Consider the following 18685-nt stretch of genomic DNA (forward strand, 5'->3'; position numbering starts at 1 on the left):
AAGACGGCGTTCAGTGACTGCACCTCCAAGATCGGCCGTCGGGACTGCCTGACCCAGGCCTGCTCGGCCCTCACAGGGTGAGTGGGGCCCTCCCCTGCGGCCGGGCTCCTGGGCGGCCCTCCCTCACGCCACTGTCTCCACAGCAACGGAGTGCGCGAGGGCATCGAGTGGATGGTGAAGTGCGTCGTGCGGAACGTGCGCCGGCCGCCGAGACACCGGGACATCACATAGGCGCAGCCCGCGCCCAGCAGTGGGGCTCCTGCGGCTTCCAGCCACTGCTCTGGGGTGGGATTGGCTTCGCCTTGTTTCTTAAACTTTTCTCTGCACCCAGAGGCTTCTGCAGAACGCTGGGGGCAGCGGGCCTCGGGGAGCGGCCTCTCCGCCTGGGGCGGGGCCTGAGGGGGACCCGAGGGAAAGTGGGCTTTTCCGGAGCTGGGGAGCATGGAGGCGGCTGGTGGGGCTGTGGCTGTGCTCTGATCCTGGAGTGGGCTGGGAGCTGGTGTCACTTTGAGAGAGACCTGGCTTCTGATGCAGCCTCAGGATGGGGCAAGAGGAGGTCTTCCTGGGAGGCCATGTGTCACCACAGTTTGTCCCCAGCTGGGAGGTCATGCTGGCAGTGGGAGTCTCCTTAAGCATGCCTACCACCTACCTGAGACAGCCACGGCTGCCAGTTTGGGTGCACCAGTGGGGGTTGTGACCTAGGCATGGGGGTGTTGGGAAGACTGGCCGAGTCCCCGTCCAGGCCTGTGCCCATGTGCAGTGTCCCTCCACGCAAGGCTGGTCCTTGGGACCTGCCCCAAATGGCCCGGGCTGGAGTTGGCCACACCCATTAGGCCTGGCCGTGGGTGAGCCTGTGCAAAAGGAGGCTGGGCCGTGTGGCTCCTGTCCGTTGTCCCTCCAGGTGCCCGAGGCTGGGTTGTGGACGACTGGTGGTACAGTGACCACAGCACAAGGGGCTCCCAGGCTGGCCCATGACAGTCCAGACACTGCCTTCCCGCATCGGTGGGAATGGCCTGGCCACAGCCAAAGACCTGGTGGCTTGGTGTCCTCGAGTCAGGTTCCTCCAGATTGCCCTCCCTCGCCAGTGGGGGCCTGAGTGGAGTTGCTGGGAAAAGGGATGAGTCCGGTAGGGGTGGGACCCAGTTGCAGGTGAGGGGACTCATGGGGAGTCCTGGGCTGGGAGGTCCCACCCCTCCCTCAGGGCCAGGCAGGGGTCCCCTGGGCCTGTGGGGAGGGGAGGGCAGCCAGGGCTGGGTGTCCCATTCCTCTCCCCTCTTGCTGGAACAGTCTGCCCCACAGGGAAGAGCCACTTCCCTGAATGCACGCTGGCCTCAGGGGAGGTGTTTGGCTGGTCCTCCTGGGAAGGTCCCTGCCGGTGGGGCATGCGTGGAACTCGAGGGGAGGATGGGCCAGTCTCATGGGTCCTGTTCCACAGCAGCAGAGCCCTAGCCTTGATGTGATCCCACCTGCACCCTTGGCACGGCCCCTGTTGTGCCACTCCCAGGCCGGTCCTGGTCCACCCTCTAGACTGCCCTAACCACCAAGAGCTCGACTGGGGGGACTCACAGAGTGAGCCTCGGGGTTCCTGGCTGTGCCCCACAGTTGGAAGGGGCACACCTGCCACCCAGTGGCCACCTCCCACAATCCTCCCCCCATCGAGGGTCTGTTCCCGTGCGTGCATGGGGGTAACCTGAGGACTCGGGAAGCACTCGCGCCACCCAGATGTTTCCTGGGCAGGTGTCCCCACCAGGCTCCGAGCAGACACCTCGTTCAGCTGTACACGAGTTTTACAAAACGGCTTTATAAAAAATAAACTTCGCCAGCGTGACGGGAGCCAGATCAGTAGCCTTTGGTGCGGCGGGGGGGCCGGTTCACAGAATAAATAAGGGAGGCGGTCGGTCAGGGGACCGTGAAGAAGCGCGTCCGGACAGTGCGTTCCAAGCCGGGCAGCCTGGCCACGTGCAGCGCGCGCAGAAGCCCCGCCGCCAGCGTCCCAGGCCGCGCTTCGCGGAGCTCCGTGAGCTGCTGCCACAACTTCTGCTGCAAGACTGCGCGGCCCTCCCTCGGCGACGCCGGACTCCAGGCCCCCGGGCCCGCAAGGGCCTCCTGCAACCGCAGGAGCTTCCTCAAGGCGATGTCCTGGAAAGCCACGAAGTCCACTAGGGCGCGCTCGCACTCCTCGGGTCCTGCAGGGGCAGGGTGAGGTGGGAGCTCAGCGCTCCGGCGCAGACACAGGGTCCCCCTCCTCCATAGCCCTGGGGAGACCATGGAACAAAGAGCTCTCTGGCCCATACCTGGGGAGTGGCCTGCCAGGACTGCGCTGTCCCCAGGGGAAGATGAACACTATGGGGATCTGCCACTTGGCTATTTAAACTCTCTGGGCCTCAGCTTCCCAATACCGGTCGGGGTAGGGGGATAGCATCTCCTGCCAGCGCGGAAGCCCCCAGCACAGTGCACTTGCTGGTGCTGCTCCGCGCTCCACACAGCTTCCGGAGGCCCTTCCCAAGCGCCGCTAGGTGCCTCATGGCCCCAGGGCTGGACAGGCACAAGCGGACCCTGCCGACCCCATCCCCTCACCTGGCTCCCCCGGCTCCAGCGTGCTGAGAGGGAAGCCCGAGCAGTTGGTGCACAGGGCGTCGCGGGAGGAGGAGCCTGGGACGTTGAGGGCTAGGCCGAGGGCGGTGCAGTTGCGGTGGGGCTGGCACTGCTCTGAGCTGGAGCTGTTGGCTGAGAAGGTGCCCGGGGGACACGGCTGGCACTGCGTGTTCTGGCTGGGGGTGCCTGTGGAACGATGGGGAAGACAGGGTCAAGAGGAGCTGGGGTGTCCTCACTGGTGGCCGGAGTCTCCGCCCGGCTCTGCCTAACGGGCGCCCCGCACCCACCGGGGATGACCATGCCCGCGCCCGGTGGGCAGGGCGCGTGCTCCAGGCAGAAGCCAGCGTGCGCGAAGAAGCCCGGGAGGCAGCGGCAGGCGCGGTTGTGGGTGGCGGCGCACGGCCGTGCCTCCTCCTCGTGCTCCCCGCAGATGACGTTGCAGTAGCGGCAGCGCTCCAGGTAGTTCCAGAACTGCGTGTAGTGGCGCTGCGGGCAAGCGCCGCACAGTGTGGGGCCGTCCCGGCGGCACGGCCGCTGCACGAAGGTGCCAGGGGGGCACTGGCGGCACACCAGCCACTCTCCCGTGTCTGCGTCCCGCCAACGATAGGTGGGCGCGCCCGCAGCCGCCCCGCGCACGGCCAGCGCCAGCAGCAAGGCGGGCAGAGCTCTCATGGTCCTCCCTGCAGCGGAGGCAACGGGACTCAGCGGGGACGCCAGGCGACGCGTCACCCTCACGGCCCCATCCACTGGAGTCCCAGAGGGCCGTTCCGCCTACCCTACCTGCAGCCGCCCTCACCCTCCGGTGCCCGCCCTCAGCCTCCTTATATAGGCCGGCCCTGCCCCGCCCCAGGGGAGGGGCTGGCGACATCCAGGGGGCCACGCTCTGACCCAGTTATAGGCAGCGTCACAGTCCCTTCCCAGCACCAGGGGCAGCTCATGACCCAGTGACCGGATCAGTCAGCTGGAAGTGGGGGGTGTTCCAGGCTCCTTTACCCTCTGGTGTCACCGTGTCTTCCTGTTCAGCTGTGGACTGAGGCTGAGCCAAGTTTGGACAAAGCCATCTTGGAACAGTGGGAGGGGGACCCTGAGAGACGCCCCATCCATCCATCCTGGCACCCTCAAACCCCACCACGAAGCCCAGGCCACACAGACAGAGCCCAGTAATGCCAGCAGCTTTATTAGAACGCTGTCACCTGACAGACAGGTCCAGGGCCCAAGAATGTCTGTCCTTCCAGGTCATGGGCTCAGCTTTGAAGTCCCTGAAGCTGACCCACAGGCCAGCAGACTGGGCAGGTGGGAAGCAGCTCCTTCAGCCCCTCGCAGGCGCGCCCAGACCCCGGCTCCCTGATGGGTGGGCTCTCGGCCAAGGGGCGGCTGGGGCTGGGGCTGGGGCTGGCCTGCCCCAGCTGACAGGCAGGTGTCCAGTCTGGGTCTGGGAGGGGGCGGCCTCGGCCTTCACAGACCCTGCAGTGCTCTGAGGGTCCCCACGTTCACTGAGGCTCTGGCCAGAAGACCTGAGTGATGCTCTGCTTCCTGGCAGCGGCAGAGCAGGCAGGGCACGTCCTCCTAGAGGCCTGTGAAGACACGGAGCGCGCCTGATGGGCACCGCTGACCACCCCCCCATCAGCCCACCGTGTGCAATGGCACCAGGCAGCCGTGTCCCTGGGGTCCAGCCACCGACCTGGAGGTGCTGTTGCCAGCAGGCCCGGCAGCAGTGAAAGTCACAGGAGGGACACTGGAAGGGAACCGCTTCCTCTGCCCTGCAGCCGGGGCACACCAGGCCTGCTGTGAGGGGCCGCTGTGAGCATCACAGGACTGCTGCTTGGGCCGGCCCCCGACTTCCCCCCAGGAGACCTACCACACTGCGACTGTGTGTGTCCCAGGGGGACACTGGGGGGCCGCTGTGTCAGGACGGAGGAGATTGTGCTCTGAGTCATCCCTGGCCTCTCTCGCTCCGAGGGGACTGGAGACAACAGTGTGTCCGAGGGGCACCTGGCACACCTCTGCTGGTACCCCTGAGGGCTGAGTGGGGCTCCAGGGATGGCAGGGCGGGTCACTCTACCTGGCCTGGGAGCTCCGGGGATGAGGTCGGGAGGCACGATGGGGCTCCCCTCCTGGGGTCCCAGCGGCTCGTCACTCGCGCCTGGGGCAGGCTGGCCGGTCAGGTCTACACACGTCTGCCGGAAGCGCTGCTTGTGGTGTGGGCGCACGAACATGCTGAACCCTGAGGATGGCGGGGACAGGCATTCAGGCCCCGCCCGCCCGCCTGGCCGGCCCGCCACCCACCCCCAAGCCTCGGGCACTTGCTCTGCAGAAGGGGCAAGTCCTCTGGTCTCGACGTAGTAAGCGCTGCCACTACAGCCACCACCTTCTCGAAGTCATCGTCCTGTTTGTAGGTGGTCAGCGCTGCCAGGAGCTGGCTGCAGCCTGCAGAGCCCAGGGCCCGGCGGGCATCCGCTAGGTAGGCACTCAGGGCAGGCTGGCCCCGCTCCTCTGCTCTAGCAGCTCCAGACCCCTTCCGTGAACAGCTGCCAGGGTCTCCTGGAGGGGAGGTAGCCCGGCTTGGACCATGTCAGTGTCCAGAAGCCCAGAGTCTGGGGGTGCCTCTGTGTCAGCCTCCCTCACTCTGGGGTACAGAACTAGGGCAGCCCCCAGGAGACGTCCCCTCCAGGGCTTTTCAGCTTCTGGCTCTGATCTGAAGCCTCTTCAGGGACTAGGTACCTTGGGGTGGTGGCCTGGAGGCCAGGTGGGGCCCTCCACGGTTCAGATGTTCTCCAGGGTCCAGCTGCCTTGCCGCGCCCTGGGACAGGGTCAGCTTGGAGTCAGGCGGCCTCCTTCCTGAAGAAACACGGAGACACAGAAGTCACCCAGCTGGTCCCCTAGGGAGGAGGCAGGTCTGTTCACGGGGAGACTGGGCCTCACAGCCCCCCTCAGACCACAGCAGAAGGATCTGACTCTCACAACCCCATGGACAGCCACCTGCGGGAGGGGCAGGTGCAAGGACACCCCAGTGGGCACCAAACCCAGAGTAAGGGCAGGGACTCTCGAGCGGGAAAGTCCCCTCCCGGGGGTGGTGGTCTTCCAAAGCCAGGCTCCCCAGCTCTGCAGGTGCAGGGCCCACTCCAGATAGATGGGGGACAAGGCCCCAGGACCCCGGTGGTACGCAACGCCCCAGGGGCAGGACAGCCAAGCCCCCCCATGTGGCGCCAGCCCACGGTGATCCGCCAGCCCTCACACAGGAACAGGGAGGCTGGGCCAAGTGAGGACCCCGCCCGCTGGGCCCCGCCCACAGGGGGGGTGAGTTTGAGGGTCTCGCTGGGTCAAGCCCTGCTCACCACCGGGGTCTAAGGCCGGTTGTGCCCACTGCCCACAGGGAAGGCTGTGCTTGGGCAGGTGACCGCAGCCCTGGCCCGTCAGCTGCAGGCAGAGCTGCTCAAACCGCTCCTTGTGGTGAGGCCTCACGAACTGGTGGAAGCCTGTCGGGAGAGACACTGCAGCCAGCGCCAGCTGGGGCCACCCACCTGCACCTTTTCTACAGAACAGAGACAGCCGCGGACCCTGGCGGCCCACCCCGCGCCCGCGGCACCATTCAGGGCACCTTGGAGCAGCTTGTGCTTCTTGGGGTCCTCGGCAAAAAGGGGGCCGAGGCGGTCCGCCAGGGCCTGGAAGTCGTCGGAGCCCTTGTAGTCCTGCAGCGTCTGGGTGAAGACGGTGAAGCTGGCCTGGCTCAGGGCCTGCTTCACGGCCACCATGAACAGCTTGGCCCTGCCGGCCTGGGTTCCGGCCGCTGGCTCCTCCTGCAGGACACACAGCCAGCCGGCGCCCCATCAGACACCGATCCTCCCCTGTCCCAGGGCGGAGCTGGCTACCAGGCTGGGGTCCCAGCGAAAACAGGGCCTGCAGGGACGATGGCCTGGGGAGCAGCTTCCTGGGCTGGGGACTCTGCTCCTCCAAGCTCCCCACACCCACAGCTCAGTGTGGGGGTCAGCTCACAGCAAGCGTGGCATCTCAGTGCCCCAGGGACTGAAGACACCCTGTGCCCCATTTGACACTTGGGACAAGGAAGCGTGGAATCAGACAGGCTTTCCAGGCCCCGTTCAGCCTGGCCCTAAGGCCCAGGTCCCTGGCGCCCAGCCCACTTCCTGGAAGTGTCAGTCCCCAGGCACTGCCTGGCTTTTCCCAGAAGCAAGGGAGACAGACAGAGGCAGTACGTGGCTTTCCAGAGGTTTCTGGCTCAGGCTGTCACTCAACTGCTTTTAACTGCCATCACCTGAGGCTGGGAATGCAGCCCCTCCCCACATTCGGCTATGTGAGCATCCGCCTCCTGCCAAGAGCCCAGCCAGCACTGCCCAGGGGAGCCAGCCTGGCTGCAGACCCCACCCCAAACTGGCCTCAAGGGCTGGGGCCTGCCTCCCGCCCTGCTGGGCAGGCAGAGCCTTCCATGGAAGGAGCCCACGGGTCTGTGGACCCCATTGTGCCACATGTGAAGTGCTCGCCCAAAAAAGCAAAACAAAATGAAAGGCCCAAGTCCTACCACAGGTTTACAGGACAAAATGCCCAGAGCAGGATGCCATGGGCGGGGGGTCTGCATGCTCTCACAGTGAGAGACGTGGGGCCGTGCAGGCCGGTCCGGGAACCACAGGACAAACACAGACGTCTGGAAGTCGCGGTGGCACCGGGCCACGCTGCGTGAGGGCCACGGGAAGGCCCGGAGGCCCGGTGCTCACAGAGGCCCGGCCATGCCCCCTGGTCGGGCCAGCGGTGGTGGGGGTGGGGGCGGTTAGAATGACAGGCAGGCTTGGCCCGCTCACACCTCGCTCTGCTTGCTCGGGGACACTCAGGGCACCGAGAGCCACACGAGGCCCGCAGCTCCCCCCACACCTACCTGGCTGCTGACCAGTCTGATCTTCCTCCGCCCTCCTCTCTGCTCGTCCCCAGACCTCTTCTCACCCGGGAGGGATGAGGTGGAGCCGCGCTGTGCCTGGGGGTGACACAGCCGTGTCCCCACCCACTCCCAAAGCCCGGTGTGACGCTGAGCCAGGGCCCACAGTGAGGGGAGAAGGGCCACCCCAAGTCCCGCCATCGCCTCCCCAGTGGCTTGCTTGGGGCAAAGCTCGAGAGCAGGTTTGGGCACCTAGTTTTACGGTAACTGAAGGGGCCGGTGGCGAGGGACCAAGAGGCGCCTCTGAGGGCAGCTGGGATCACTCCAGGGCCCCGGGACGGAAGGGGCAGAGGCGATGCCACCAGCAGGAAACGGGGAGCTCTAGGTCAGACCGTAAACTGCAGGCCTCTGGGCAGAAGCCCCAAGGCAGGAGGAGCTGGGTCCTGCCCACAGCGCAGGTTCCCCGGGCCCTGAGTGCACCGGGTCGAGCCGGCTCCCCAAAGAGAACCCACAGGGCGTGTCAGGGAGCGCCAGCTGGTGGGGGGGACACAGCCCTGCCAGGCGTGTGCTGAAATCCCCAACCGCCCGCCCAGCAAGGGGGTTTCCAGGGGTGAGTGCGAGGTGCCTGGGAGTGTCCATCTCTGGGGCCCCTGTACCCGCACCTCTTCCTTCCTGGGCGGGGCCTCATCCTCAGGCCCCCCGGCCAGCTGCTCGCTGTGCTCCAGGGCGGCCAGCAGCCCCACGGGCCTCCGCTGGGCACGGGCGGGTTCCTGCTCATACCCCCCACACAGGCTGCCCTCGACGTCCTCGGTGTCCTGGGTGGCTGGCGGCCCTGTGGGAGCATGAACGTGGAGCCCACCTGGGGGGAGGGCAGGGAGCAGCCAGGTGCCCCCAGCAAGGCAGCCATCAGGCCCAGCGGGCCCCCAGCCTTCTCTAAGCGGCCCCCTGCCTGGCCGCGTCAGCTGGCCACACGCACCTGTGGGTGTCCGCCTCAGGCTGGGGACGTGCACATCCAGACTCTTGGCTTTCCTGATGGAGAAGGGGCCGGGCGGCACGGCAGCAGCTTCTCCCTGGCCCAGGCTCGGGGCAGCCGCCAGCGGGGCCGGCACTGGCATCTGGAGAGTCACACGGTGGTTGGGGGGCGCCGGGCCCCTCCCCAGGGAGGGCTCGAGGCACAGCCAGGTGGGCTCCGGGGACTCACTGTTTTCTGGGCGACACGGAAGAACTGGGCCACGTCTCGGATGATGTGGCCGAAGTGGTCGTACACCTTGACGTGGGGGCGCACCCAGGAAGGCAGGTGGGCTCTGGCATTCGCAAAGGCGAACCTGGCAGGGAGGGGCCGTCAGCCAGGAGCCCCGCCCGCCCCAGCCCACCTCCCGGCAGCGGCCCCATGCGGGCAAGGGGCAGCACCTGTGGTCACAGAGAAAGATGGCCCCGTAGTCATGGCGATGCCGGATGACCCGCCCGATGGCCTGGTTCACAGCCCTGGACGCCTGCTGCCGGTACCAGTCTTGCCCAGAGAGGAACTATTGGGGGGAGGGGCTCAGTCACAGGGGCTCCAAGCCCCTCCTGCCAGCACCCTCAGGCCTGTGGTACCTCACCTGGCCCCCAGCGCTGCTCTGCCCCTTCATCTCATCCAAGAACTGCATCTTGAGGACCACCCGGGGGTCCTTGCGTGGGGGGTACGGGAGGCCCGTGACGACTACCCCTCGGCCGTTCGTGTCTGCGAAGTCCAGCCCCTCACTGGCCTGGGGATGGCATGCCACACGCTTCACCAGGCTGTCCCATGCGAGCCTGTCCTTGCCCAGGGCTCACCCAGGCCCCGCACGCTCGCACGCTCGCAGGTATGGGCAACAGGGGAGAGACCTCCGATGTGGGCCAGGCAGGGGCTGGGGTCCACGCTCCCAAGACCCCGTGCCTTCCTGTGTTCTGGGAATCTCCTCAGCCCGTGAGTGGGGCTCAGAGTCCACGTGGGGCTGGCCTCACCCAGGGGCAGCAGGGCTGCCCTCCTAACACGTGCTGGCTGGACGTGGAGCCGACACAGAACGGCCCATCCTGCCCACGGTGCAGCCCCTTGGGAGGCGCAGACGGGCCTGTGAGTGTGGGACCCAGAGCCTTGGGGGCCTCACCTTCCCCCGACACACAGCCAGGAAGGCCGCCCCACGGGATGCAGGGGAGGCGACGCTCGCGTAGTAAGCACCCATCACCTGGAAGGAGAGGCAGGTCACCGGGGGCCCCGGCCCTGGCGCCCCTCCTCCGTGGGCAGGGCCTCACTCTCTAGACGGAGGACTGTTCCAGCCAGCAGCAGGGACAGCTCCTTCATGGCACAGGTTCCCAGTGACTTGTCCCCAGCACCCAGGGCCTGCTCAGCATTTCCCAGAAAACACAGGGGCCCCGAGGCTGGGGGGTGGAGAGCCCTGCTTTGCTGGCAGCTCCGATTCGAGGGTCTGCTGCCATCATCCCCATGTCCAAACTTTCTAAAAGGCAACACGCCAAGACCAGCCGGACCTCAGCCACGTGCAGCCTGCAGCTGGTAGGGATGGTGGCCAGCTTGGGGCAGCCATGGGGTTAGTGGAGCCCAGCGAGCTCAGACCTCTGAGAAGCCGGCCTTGCTCCTGGGTTCCACAAACAGAGGTTTCAGGGCCTCCAGCTTCCTGGCAAAGTCGCGGGCCTGTGGGAAGAGGCAGGCATGGGGGTGCTTGTCACACCCATCAGGTCTGGCCCTGCCAGACCCATCGCTGTTTGGGGTCCCCTCACCCCCAGGACACACAGGGGAACGCACCCGCCAGAATTCCAGGCTTTTCTCCATGACGGGGTACGAGGGGAAGAAGACCAGAAGCCCGTGGGGGACGACGCGGGCGATGTTGCCTGCAAGGGCAGCGGCCTGGGTCAGCAGGAGGCGCCCCCGGGGAGAGTGAGCAGGGGCTGAGGTAGGGACAGGGCAGGGCGGGCGGACAGGGCTCCTCGGACCCAGGATGGGGCAGCCCAGACGAGGGGCTTCCCCGGGCACTCACCTAGCGCCTTCCCCAAGGAGGACAAGCAGTCATCAGAGAACCTGCGTGAAGCCAAGGAGCTGCTGCCAGGGCCCCGACCCAGCACTCGGCCCACCCCCGCCCCCTCGCCCGAGGCCCCCACCGTTTGTCATAGGCAGAGCTCAGGTGGACTTGGTCAGGGCCTTTGGGGACGATCCCCACCCAGATCTGGTGCTTGTCGATGACGTGTGGGTTTTCCAGGCACACTGGGAAAGGGCTGGAGGCAGAGGGTGGGAGGCAGGGGTGCCTGTAAGGTCCTGAGCCCCCGGGGGCTGGCCTGGGACCCCACCCCCACCCCCCAGGGCAGGCAGGGGCAGCCTTACATCTGCATCTCCAGGGCAAGGGAGGACACGGGGGCCAGCGTCCCGCTGGTGAGGATGAGGGAGCGGACGCCCTGGCGGGCCAGTTCGCGCATGCTGTGCCCAGGGCTGAAGCACCAGTAGCTGAGCACCTTCCCTGGGGGCGAGTGGGGGCGAGGTCAGCGCATGGGAGGCCCCGCCCGCCATCTTCAGATGGCAGAACCAATGGGGCCCGCCTGAGCCCGGAGCCACGAGCCGCACATGAGCTGGGGTCCTCCCTCAGGGGTCTGGGCAGCAGGGAGCAGACACTGGGGTTACCTCCAGAGGCCAGCCGACCCCAACCCCAGATGTCCAGAGATGGACGTGTGCTCAAGGCTTGCTGAGCAGGCAGAGGCCGCCCCAGGGAGGAGCAGGCAATGCTGGGGTTCCAAGAGGGAGCACAAGCCCAGATTCCAGGGGGCAGGGAGCCAGCAGTGATGTCCAGCAAGGTGGCCCCATCACAGGGACTGGCATGCCCTGAACGGCTGGCCGCCTGGGAGCAGACCAGAGTGCACCCCGACCTCTTGCTCCCCGCTGGCTCCGGAAGCTCGGAAATGGAAATGGTACAGGTACTAAAATGACTTTAAATGTGACTCTGAACCTATGTAACTTTACCAACAATTGTCACCCAATAAACTTTAATTGAAAAAAAAGTGACTCTGAATTCAAGACTGGGTCAAAGGTCAGCAGAGGCATTTCCAGAAAAGAAGAGGCTGTTCTCTGTAGCCAGAGAAACCTTTCTCACTTTCGGGATGAGCTCTGCCCTGAGACAGGGAGGCGGGGGAGTGGCAGCCGCCCCCCATTGTTCTGGGCCAGCCTTGGAACAGCAAACACGGTGAAGTCACCATCACCGGGAGCCCCTGGCTCAGGGCGCCGCCCCCGCCCCCAGCTTTTCAGAAAGGCCGGAGAGGAACTCATTTCCTGTGAACACTCAACCCAGGGAGTGGCCATTTCTGAGAATCCACAGGCTCTCAGAGGGACAGGAACTCAGGGGTGACTGCGTCCACTGTCCCCTCGATGTCAGCATGACCTGCCAGCACTAACGTGCGGTCCCACGGGGAGAGCTGCGGACGTGAAGGGGCACGTCGGGCCCTGGCGGAGGCACAGACGGCCTCCCATGATCACAAATGCCCCACGAGTGGTGGCTGTTCTCCCTGACTCTCACACAAGCCACTTCTTGCTCGAAGAGGCCGAGTGACCTTCTGAGGCCACACGCGGGCCTCTCACTGGCAGGGGCCCTGCCCACACTCCCAGCCCTTCTTTCCCTGCCCAGCTCCACAGGGAGGGCGGGCGGGCAGCCGGCAGGAGGGTGTGACTGCCAGCTGGAGGCTGGAGGGGGTGTGCTGCCCGCTGAGGGCTGGGTCCAGGGCACAGGTGAGCACTGTGGGGGAGCAGCCTGACCACAGGGCCGTCGCCCCAGACCTGTCAGGCTGCAAACCCCACTCAAAAGGCCAGGCCCAAGGGGCGGCCAGAATACTTGCCAGGACTGAATCCCACGGGAATACGTGCCTGGGCCAGGACAGGCCAGCCCCACACCAAGGGCCACAGTGCCTGGCACAGGCCGTGTCCTCAGGCGGGTGCAGCAGCCCAGGCCCAGGACGCAGGGCAGCAGGTGAAGCTGAGGAAGGGCGGCCGTGGGGCCAGGCCTGAGCCCAGGGTGCGTATCGGCGCAATACAGCCAGCTCTAGACGCGACCCTGAGGCCTTGGGGGGGCCTCGGCCCGAGCCTGCCCCACATCTGTCTGCCTGGTTGGATGGTGTGAATGCAACAACTGGGGCCCCCCTGTGCACCATCAGGGGGTCTGTGACAACCCTTTTCGGAAATGTCCCCAGTGGTGCAGGAGGCCTGGCTGTGCCCAGCTCAGTGACTCTGGGCAGGTCCTGAGCCATTGGGCCTCCTGCAAGGCCATCTGGCTGACAGCTCCTGAGAACATGAGGACGGGGGTCACCCAAGGAGTGTGCACTCAGGTCCACCTAAGCAGCCGGGAGAGCCGCAGCCGGCTGTGACACCTCACTGGCTGAGCAGGGGTTGTCCCCGCCGGCAGGGGACATACCTTGCCTTCCGGCTGCTTTGCTGCTCCAGGCATCTGACCGCCGAGCTGTCCTCGGGTGACTGCTGTCGGGATGAATGTGCACCTAGGGGGTGGAATGGACTGGTGTCCTGAGGTCCTGCCTGGATGGCCCTCCTGGAAACAGCCTCACCTTGTACAACTGAGACCCCCACCCGGAAGTTGCCACTCCTGGAGGTGGCCCCACCTTGTAGGACTGAGAGACCCCAGGTCCCACCATGGAACCAGGGTCACCCTCGGCAGGGTCCACACTGAACACGATCTGAAAGGCAGAAGAGGGACAAGGTCAGCAAGACACGCCAGAGGCGACGCTCCCGCTAAGTCCCCACCCACAGAAGGCCAGAAGCATGCTCAAGGTGTCGCCATCACCTGCTCCTGCCTTCCAACTAACAGTATCTCTGGCCCAGGACCCCAGGCCAAGGTCAGAGGCTCACAACACCTGTCCCCTTCCCTCAGGGACCCCACCCACATGGGAGAGGCAGCAGCCCTACAGGCCCCCGACTTGGCAGGCCCAGGTGAGCCACCGGCCCTCTGGCCTCCCTCCTGGGGTTGGGGAGCCATGGGAAATGAGCGTGAGCCGACCACACAGAGGCCTGGTCCACCGGACCCCTCTAGAGACAGACAGAGGCAGTGGAGGAAGCCCACACTGCGCGTGGGTCAACACCCAGACAGGTGAAGAACTACCAACAAGAAAGCGACTCGGGAAAAAGTGATTTGGATGGAACCGTGGGCGGCAAGACATACAGAAGACACCAGCAAAGGAACACCAAGTACACTGCGAGCCACATCTGGGGAACAGGTGCAGGGAAACGGCGCCATGGATGCGAGGCCATGAGCACTAAAGCAAGATTTGGGGGAGTGCTGGGGAAACCCTGAGGCACTGTTGGTGGGAAAACGGGAGGACCAGGCACACGCGGGAGCACGGTGCTGCCCAGGGCATGGCCTGCATCCCTGTCCAGCCTGCCACCGCCTGCAGGGACAAAAAGCACCCAAAGGGTCTGCTCTGGGGCAATCCGTGGCCCAGGAGTGGCCCTCACACCTCAAGGGACAAAGGGCAGTTTTAGGCCACGGAGCCTGTTGCCGCTGTCTCCCTCACCAAGCTTCCAAAGCTGCACGACCCCTTTCGCCCCGGGATGGCTGTGTACAGCACTGTGTATGTGGCTCGGGGGCCCCGTCCTGCCTGGTGTACCCAGGGCCTGTGGTCACACTGTGCTCAGCGGCATCTGTGCCCTCCACAGCACCAGTGATCACCAGCATCCTGTCTGGTCTGGTTCAGCAGATGAGCGGGGCTCACACCATCTCAGGGGTCCCCCTTTGTCACGCCTGCACTGTCCTCGGAGGCCAGCCTTGTCCAATCTCCAGCTGAGTCAGCTTTAGACCCTCTGTCTTGCACAAACCATGAGGGGTGTGGGTCTGAAGAGGTGCAGGGCTCTCATGGTGCAGCCCTGAGCTCCTCGTGTGTCCGCCACAGGCTGCCTGTCAGACCCGCCCACCCAGGGCTCCAGGGCCAGGCCAGTGGCACACCCTATGACCCTGTCCAGCCTGCCGAGTGCACCCACATTTGGGGGGCCTGTGCCAGCACCACCAGTGCTCAGGAGCCAGGTGTGGGATGAGCAACTGCCTGTCACACCTCTGCCAGCTGGAGGGGACGCACCAGCATGCAGGTGGGCTGCAGGCAACACCAGGCATGCAGGGAACAGGCATCTGCCAGGGGTGACTCAGAGCAGCTGCCAGAGAAAATTTCAAGCCAATGGCAAGCGATTTAGGTTCCAGCAAGCCCGGAGGGGGAAGAAACCTGCTCCACAAAGGGGGATCCGGGAGGGGAGGAGTGCCCTGACTTCACCAGGAACCAATGGCCACTTAACACAGTGGCTGGCCCTCAGCAGCTGGTCGGGCAGCCACCCGAGGAAAAGCGGGCCCTGGTCCGTCCACCTGAGCTGAGGAAGGGGTCCAGCTGGACACACAGGGCAGCACGCTGGGGGGCAGGAAGTGGCCGTGTCCAGCGGCCCTGAAGCGTGACATCCTTGCTGGCCACCTGGCCGGGGAAAGGTGAGGTCCGCATGTGGCAGAGAGGGGCTCAGTGACCCCTGGCGGCTGTCCCCAGCCCAAAGCAGCTCCCAGAGCCCAGAGTGAGCCTGGCTTGCCCGGGGGGCAGGGGACTTGGGGACCATGCCCGCTAACTGACCACCAGCCCCACGGGCCCTACCTGGGCTCACTGGTGTTGACTAAACACGATCACCCCACATCTAAACCTCTCTGAGGTGGCTGGCCCTGCGGCCAGACATGGGGCTGGGCGGACAGAGCCATCCCCTACCCTGGGTGATGGGCTCACGCTCTGACTTTCCTCTGAAGCTGTTTCAGGAAAACAACTTAGAAAAGGCCGAGGCCCCCACCAGGCCGTCGCCCCTCCCGGCCACCCACCCCCGTGCAGGTCCTGGCCCCGAGGTCTGCAGTGTGCGTGCAGGGCAGGGAGACAAGCCTGGGACTGTTGATCTGAAGCACGTGGCGTGGGTGCCTTGGCCCTGCCCCAAGTCTAGGCTCAAAGACAACCGCTGGAGGAGGCCCCACTTCCAGCAGGAACAAAGCCATGCTGTCCTTGGCATAGCCCGTCCTACCTGGATGATGTCCGAGAGCTTCTGCAGCCCCACCGTGCTGGTGAGCAGCCCTGCACCTGTGGGAGCAGAGGGCACTGACCACCCCATACCGTCGGCAGCACAGGAGCCAGGCGCGGGGTCTGTGACACAGCCAGCTGGTACGTGCCAAGCTGCACCTCACCCACGCGGCCCTGGGCACACGCCTCGGGGCCAGCCTGCTCTTTCCTGACCATCCCCAGGGAGCAGTGGGTGAGGCTGGGGCTGCCCGGGAGTAGAGTCCGGCGAGGCCCAAGCTCAGTGGCCCTCCTGGGCCTTCCTGCTCACCCCTAAGAGGCTGACCGGGGACCGTGCTTTACACAGCACAGGGTCAAGTGGCACCAGTGTGTCCACGTCTCGGTCAGAAGGGGACTCAGTGCAGGCAGCAGGCTGCGGCCTGGGTCAAGGCCACTAGCAGGAAGTTTCAGGGGCGCAAGGCGTGGGGACTCACGTCCTGCTAGGTGCTGGATGACCTGCTCCAGGGAGTCCAGGATGCAGCTCTTGGTCTGAAACGTGATCTGGGCCTCGGCAAACAGCTTGAAGATGAAGCTGCCGGGAGAGAGGAGGCTCAGGCCCCACGGGGGACAAGGCTGGGCTGCGGAGCCCCGTGGCCAACGGCTTTCCAAGTGCTTTTCACTCAGAAACAAGCTCTGTGCCCTCCAGGAGAGGCACCTGGAGATGGCAGGCCTCTGCCCTCAGGAGCCCCCTGGCTCGGGCCCCGGTGGGGAGGGGGTGCAACAGGTGGTCCCCAGGGCTTTCCTGGGCGGTGGTTCTAGACAGGGCCCCAAAGGGCAGCACTGGGCAGAGACAGGAGGGAGGCACCAGGTCTGGGTGCCGCGGGGAGGGGAGAGGCAGGGCAGGCCGAGGAGCTTGGTTAACCTGGAGCCCTGGGGGCCCTGCAAGGGTTTGCGCACAGAGAAGCAAACAGGCAGCCCAGCGCGCCAGAACATTCCAGCACATTCTGACCCTCAACAACTGGGCCTGGGTCCCAGCACAGCCGTCAGCTCTGCAAGAGGAAAGCTACAACCAACCCCAGGCCACAAGCTGGCCTCTGACTGCAGGAAACAAACCCCGTTGCCCCAGACTGCTGAGACGAGTCGAGGCCTGTGGCCCATCTAGAACATTCTGGGCCCACAGGAGGCCTGAAGAGGCGGCTGGTGTGGCCACACTTCCGTCCTAACGAGGGTGCGCTTGGAAGCAGCTGTCCCTCTCGCTCTAAGAGGCGCCGGCACGGCGGCCGAGATCCAGAGGCGGGGTTGCATGGGCCTTGCATGTGAGGCTTACGTGTACTCTCAGCACGGCCAGCAGCCCCCCAGGCGTCCAAAACAAAAACAGGCCCCGCTGGTGTGTGCAGCCAGTGACACTCGCTGGGCAGCCCAGGAGGGATGAACGCTGCAGGACAGTCCCTGCAACCCAGCCCACCGTCTCCAGCTCCAGGCGGGGCCTGGGGCCAAAGATCCACCCCCAGCCCCTCACCTCCCCGGCTTGGTGACACCTTTGTCGTCTCTGGGCAGCTCGACAGCATCAATGGCCTCCTCCAGGCGAAGCAGGATCACTGTGGGCAAGGGGTCATCAGGGACACGCCCCAGCCACAGCTGGCGGGGGATGGGGGGTGGTGGGGGGCGCAGCACTCACTCTTCAGCTTCGCGATGTCTTCTAGTTCCATGTTCAGCCCTGGGTGAGAGAAAGGCAGCAAACATACAAGTCTGCGCTGTCCCCACTGGACCAGCCGTGTCCTACAGAAACGGGCCGGTGTGGAGGGAGGGACAGGGAGGACAGAGGTTCTGGTCCTCACAGCCCGACTGGGAACTGGACGCAGCAGTACGAGCTCACGGGGTTCTGGCTGGGACAACGGCTGACCCGGCACAGAGTGGGGGTCCCATGTCCCATTAAAAGAAACCAGGCTTCCTGCACGCATGGCTGACTCCAGGTATGGGGCAGGAAAAGCACGGGTGAGGGTGGTACGGTGACGCCCATGACGACGACTGGGGCCAAGAGGACGGACACACACATGTGACAACAGTGGAAGATCGGACACCTGAGTTCAGCAATGATGAGACTTTCAATAGACGGAAACCGTCCTGTGTGTAGATACACATGCCACAGATGACAGTAAAAACTGTTCCCCTCCTGAGTGTGACAAGGGACCAACAAGAAGCTGAGAATGAAGTCAAACTTCCGAATTTGAAAACTGGGAAAATAAAGGGGAAAACAATCAAGCACTTACCCTGCCTCTCCTACAAGAACAGTGTTACCGAGCAGCAAGTGAGGCAGGGGAAGGTGGACACCCGAGTCGGCACCCCCCCCCGCGACGCCTGGAATGAGTGGGTCCAGGCGCCGTGCATAACGACGGCACCATCCAACTGCGGTGGCAAGAACCAGCCCCTGCGTGCCTCCTGGGGACACAGCACTGTGCCCCCAGCCCAGCCTACGCCCCACAGCCCCTGCGCCCCGCAGCCGGCCTGACCATCCACAGCCAGAGCGAGAGGCCCCACAAACCCAGCCTGCGGGTTGGCGACCGTACGTCTGCAGTGCTGCTGAGGCTGAGGGGAGACAAAGGCACATGGTGACTCATGTGACTGGGTGGGGGACTGCCTGCTGTCCAGTGGCCACACCGTTTTTGTCTCCACCATGACGTGCAAAATGACCGACTGTCCCACATCCTCACCCACACTTGTCATTGTCCCCTTTGTGATCACAGCTATCCTACTAGGTGTAAAGTGGTGTCTCCCTGGGGTTGAGACCTGCACTGCCCTGACGACGGATACTGCTGTTGCATGCATACTGGCCGAGGACATCTGCTGTGACAGAGTGCCTACTCACGTCACCTGCCCATTTTTAACTGGGCAGCCTTTTTACAGAGCTGTAAGAGTTTCTTACAAATTTTAGGTACAAATCCCTTATCAAACGTATAATATGATTTGCAAAAATCTCCCCCACTCTTGGGCCCGCCGAGTGGCACGATAGTTAAGACCTGGCTTGGGACGCCAGAGGGCCCCGGTTCTGATCCCACATGAGGGCCAGTGACACTGCCCTCCACAGCTAAGATGCTGAACAACAGCTCAACCTGGAGCTGGGCTGCCGTGAGTCGCCGGCAATGGCATAGGCTGCAGCCCCTGCTGAAGTAGGTTGCCATGGGC

The 18685-nt window shown here is 64.9% G+C and overlaps 3 protein-coding genes across 3 annotated transcripts in view; 1 reads left to right on the forward strand and 2 right to left on the reverse strand.

Annotated features, from left to right (window-relative positions):
- ARFRP1 (ARF related protein 1) overlaps positions 1-1151 on the forward strand; it is an 18019-nt gene extending 16868 nt beyond the window's left edge. Inside the window, exons 6-7 of the mRNA XM_019637149.1 lie at positions 4-77; positions 144-1151. Of these exons, the coding sequence (XP_019492694.1) occupies positions 4-77; positions 144-231 (162 nt within the window). The 3' untranslated portion in view covers positions 232-1151. The remainder of the gene's footprint in view (positions 1-3; positions 78-143) is intronic.
- A 651-nt stretch (positions 1152-1802) lies between these two features.
- TNFRSF6B (TNF receptor superfamily member 6b) lies at positions 1803-3476 on the reverse strand. Its single transcript, XM_019637183.1, has 4 exons — positions 3376-3476; positions 2883-3275; positions 2578-2781; positions 1803-2186 (listed from the first exon to the last, which is right to left on the reverse strand). The coding sequence occupies exons 1-4, from the start codon at positions 3461-3463 to the stop codon at positions 1900-1902; spliced, it is 972 nt and encodes a 323-aa protein (XP_019492728.1). The 5' UTR covers positions 3464-3476; the 3' UTR covers positions 1803-1899.
- Positions 3477-3751: 275 nt separating this feature from the next.
- The window catches only part of RTEL1 (regulator of telomere elongation helicase 1), a 30123-nt gene continuing 15189 nt past the window's right edge, over positions 3752-18685 (reverse strand). The window contains 27 exon segments of the mRNA XM_019637165.1: positions 3752-4169; positions 4277-4355; positions 4454-4575; positions 4577-4649; positions 4652-4819; positions 4903-5136; positions 5317-5433; positions 5931-6071; positions 6194-6392; positions 7481-7576; positions 8140-8309; positions 8454-8592; positions 8679-8802; positions 8888-9003; positions 9079-9225; positions 9607-9684; positions 10071-10148; positions 10260-10345; positions 10492-10532; positions 10613-10726; positions 10833-10965; positions 12901-12982; positions 13103-13177; positions 15531-15586; positions 15997-16094; positions 17022-17100; positions 17181-17219. Of these exon segments, the coding sequence (XP_019492710.1) occupies positions 3905-4169; positions 4277-4355; positions 4454-4575; positions 4577-4649; positions 4652-4819; positions 4903-5136; positions 5317-5433; positions 5931-6071; positions 6194-6392; positions 7481-7576; positions 8140-8309; positions 8454-8592; positions 8679-8802; positions 8888-9003; positions 9079-9225; positions 9607-9684; positions 10071-10148; positions 10260-10345; positions 10492-10532; positions 10613-10726; positions 10833-10965; positions 12901-12982; positions 13103-13177; positions 15531-15586; positions 15997-16094; positions 17022-17100; positions 17181-17219 (3149 nt within the window). The 3' untranslated portion in view covers positions 3752-3904.

Source organism: Hipposideros armiger, unplaced genomic scaffold (genome assembly GCF_001890085.2).
Source record: "Hipposideros armiger isolate ML-2016 unplaced genomic scaffold, ASM189008v1 scaffold_32, whole genome shotgun sequence".
Taxonomy (NCBI): Eukaryota; Metazoa; Chordata; class Mammalia; order Chiroptera; family Hipposideridae; genus Hipposideros; species Hipposideros armiger.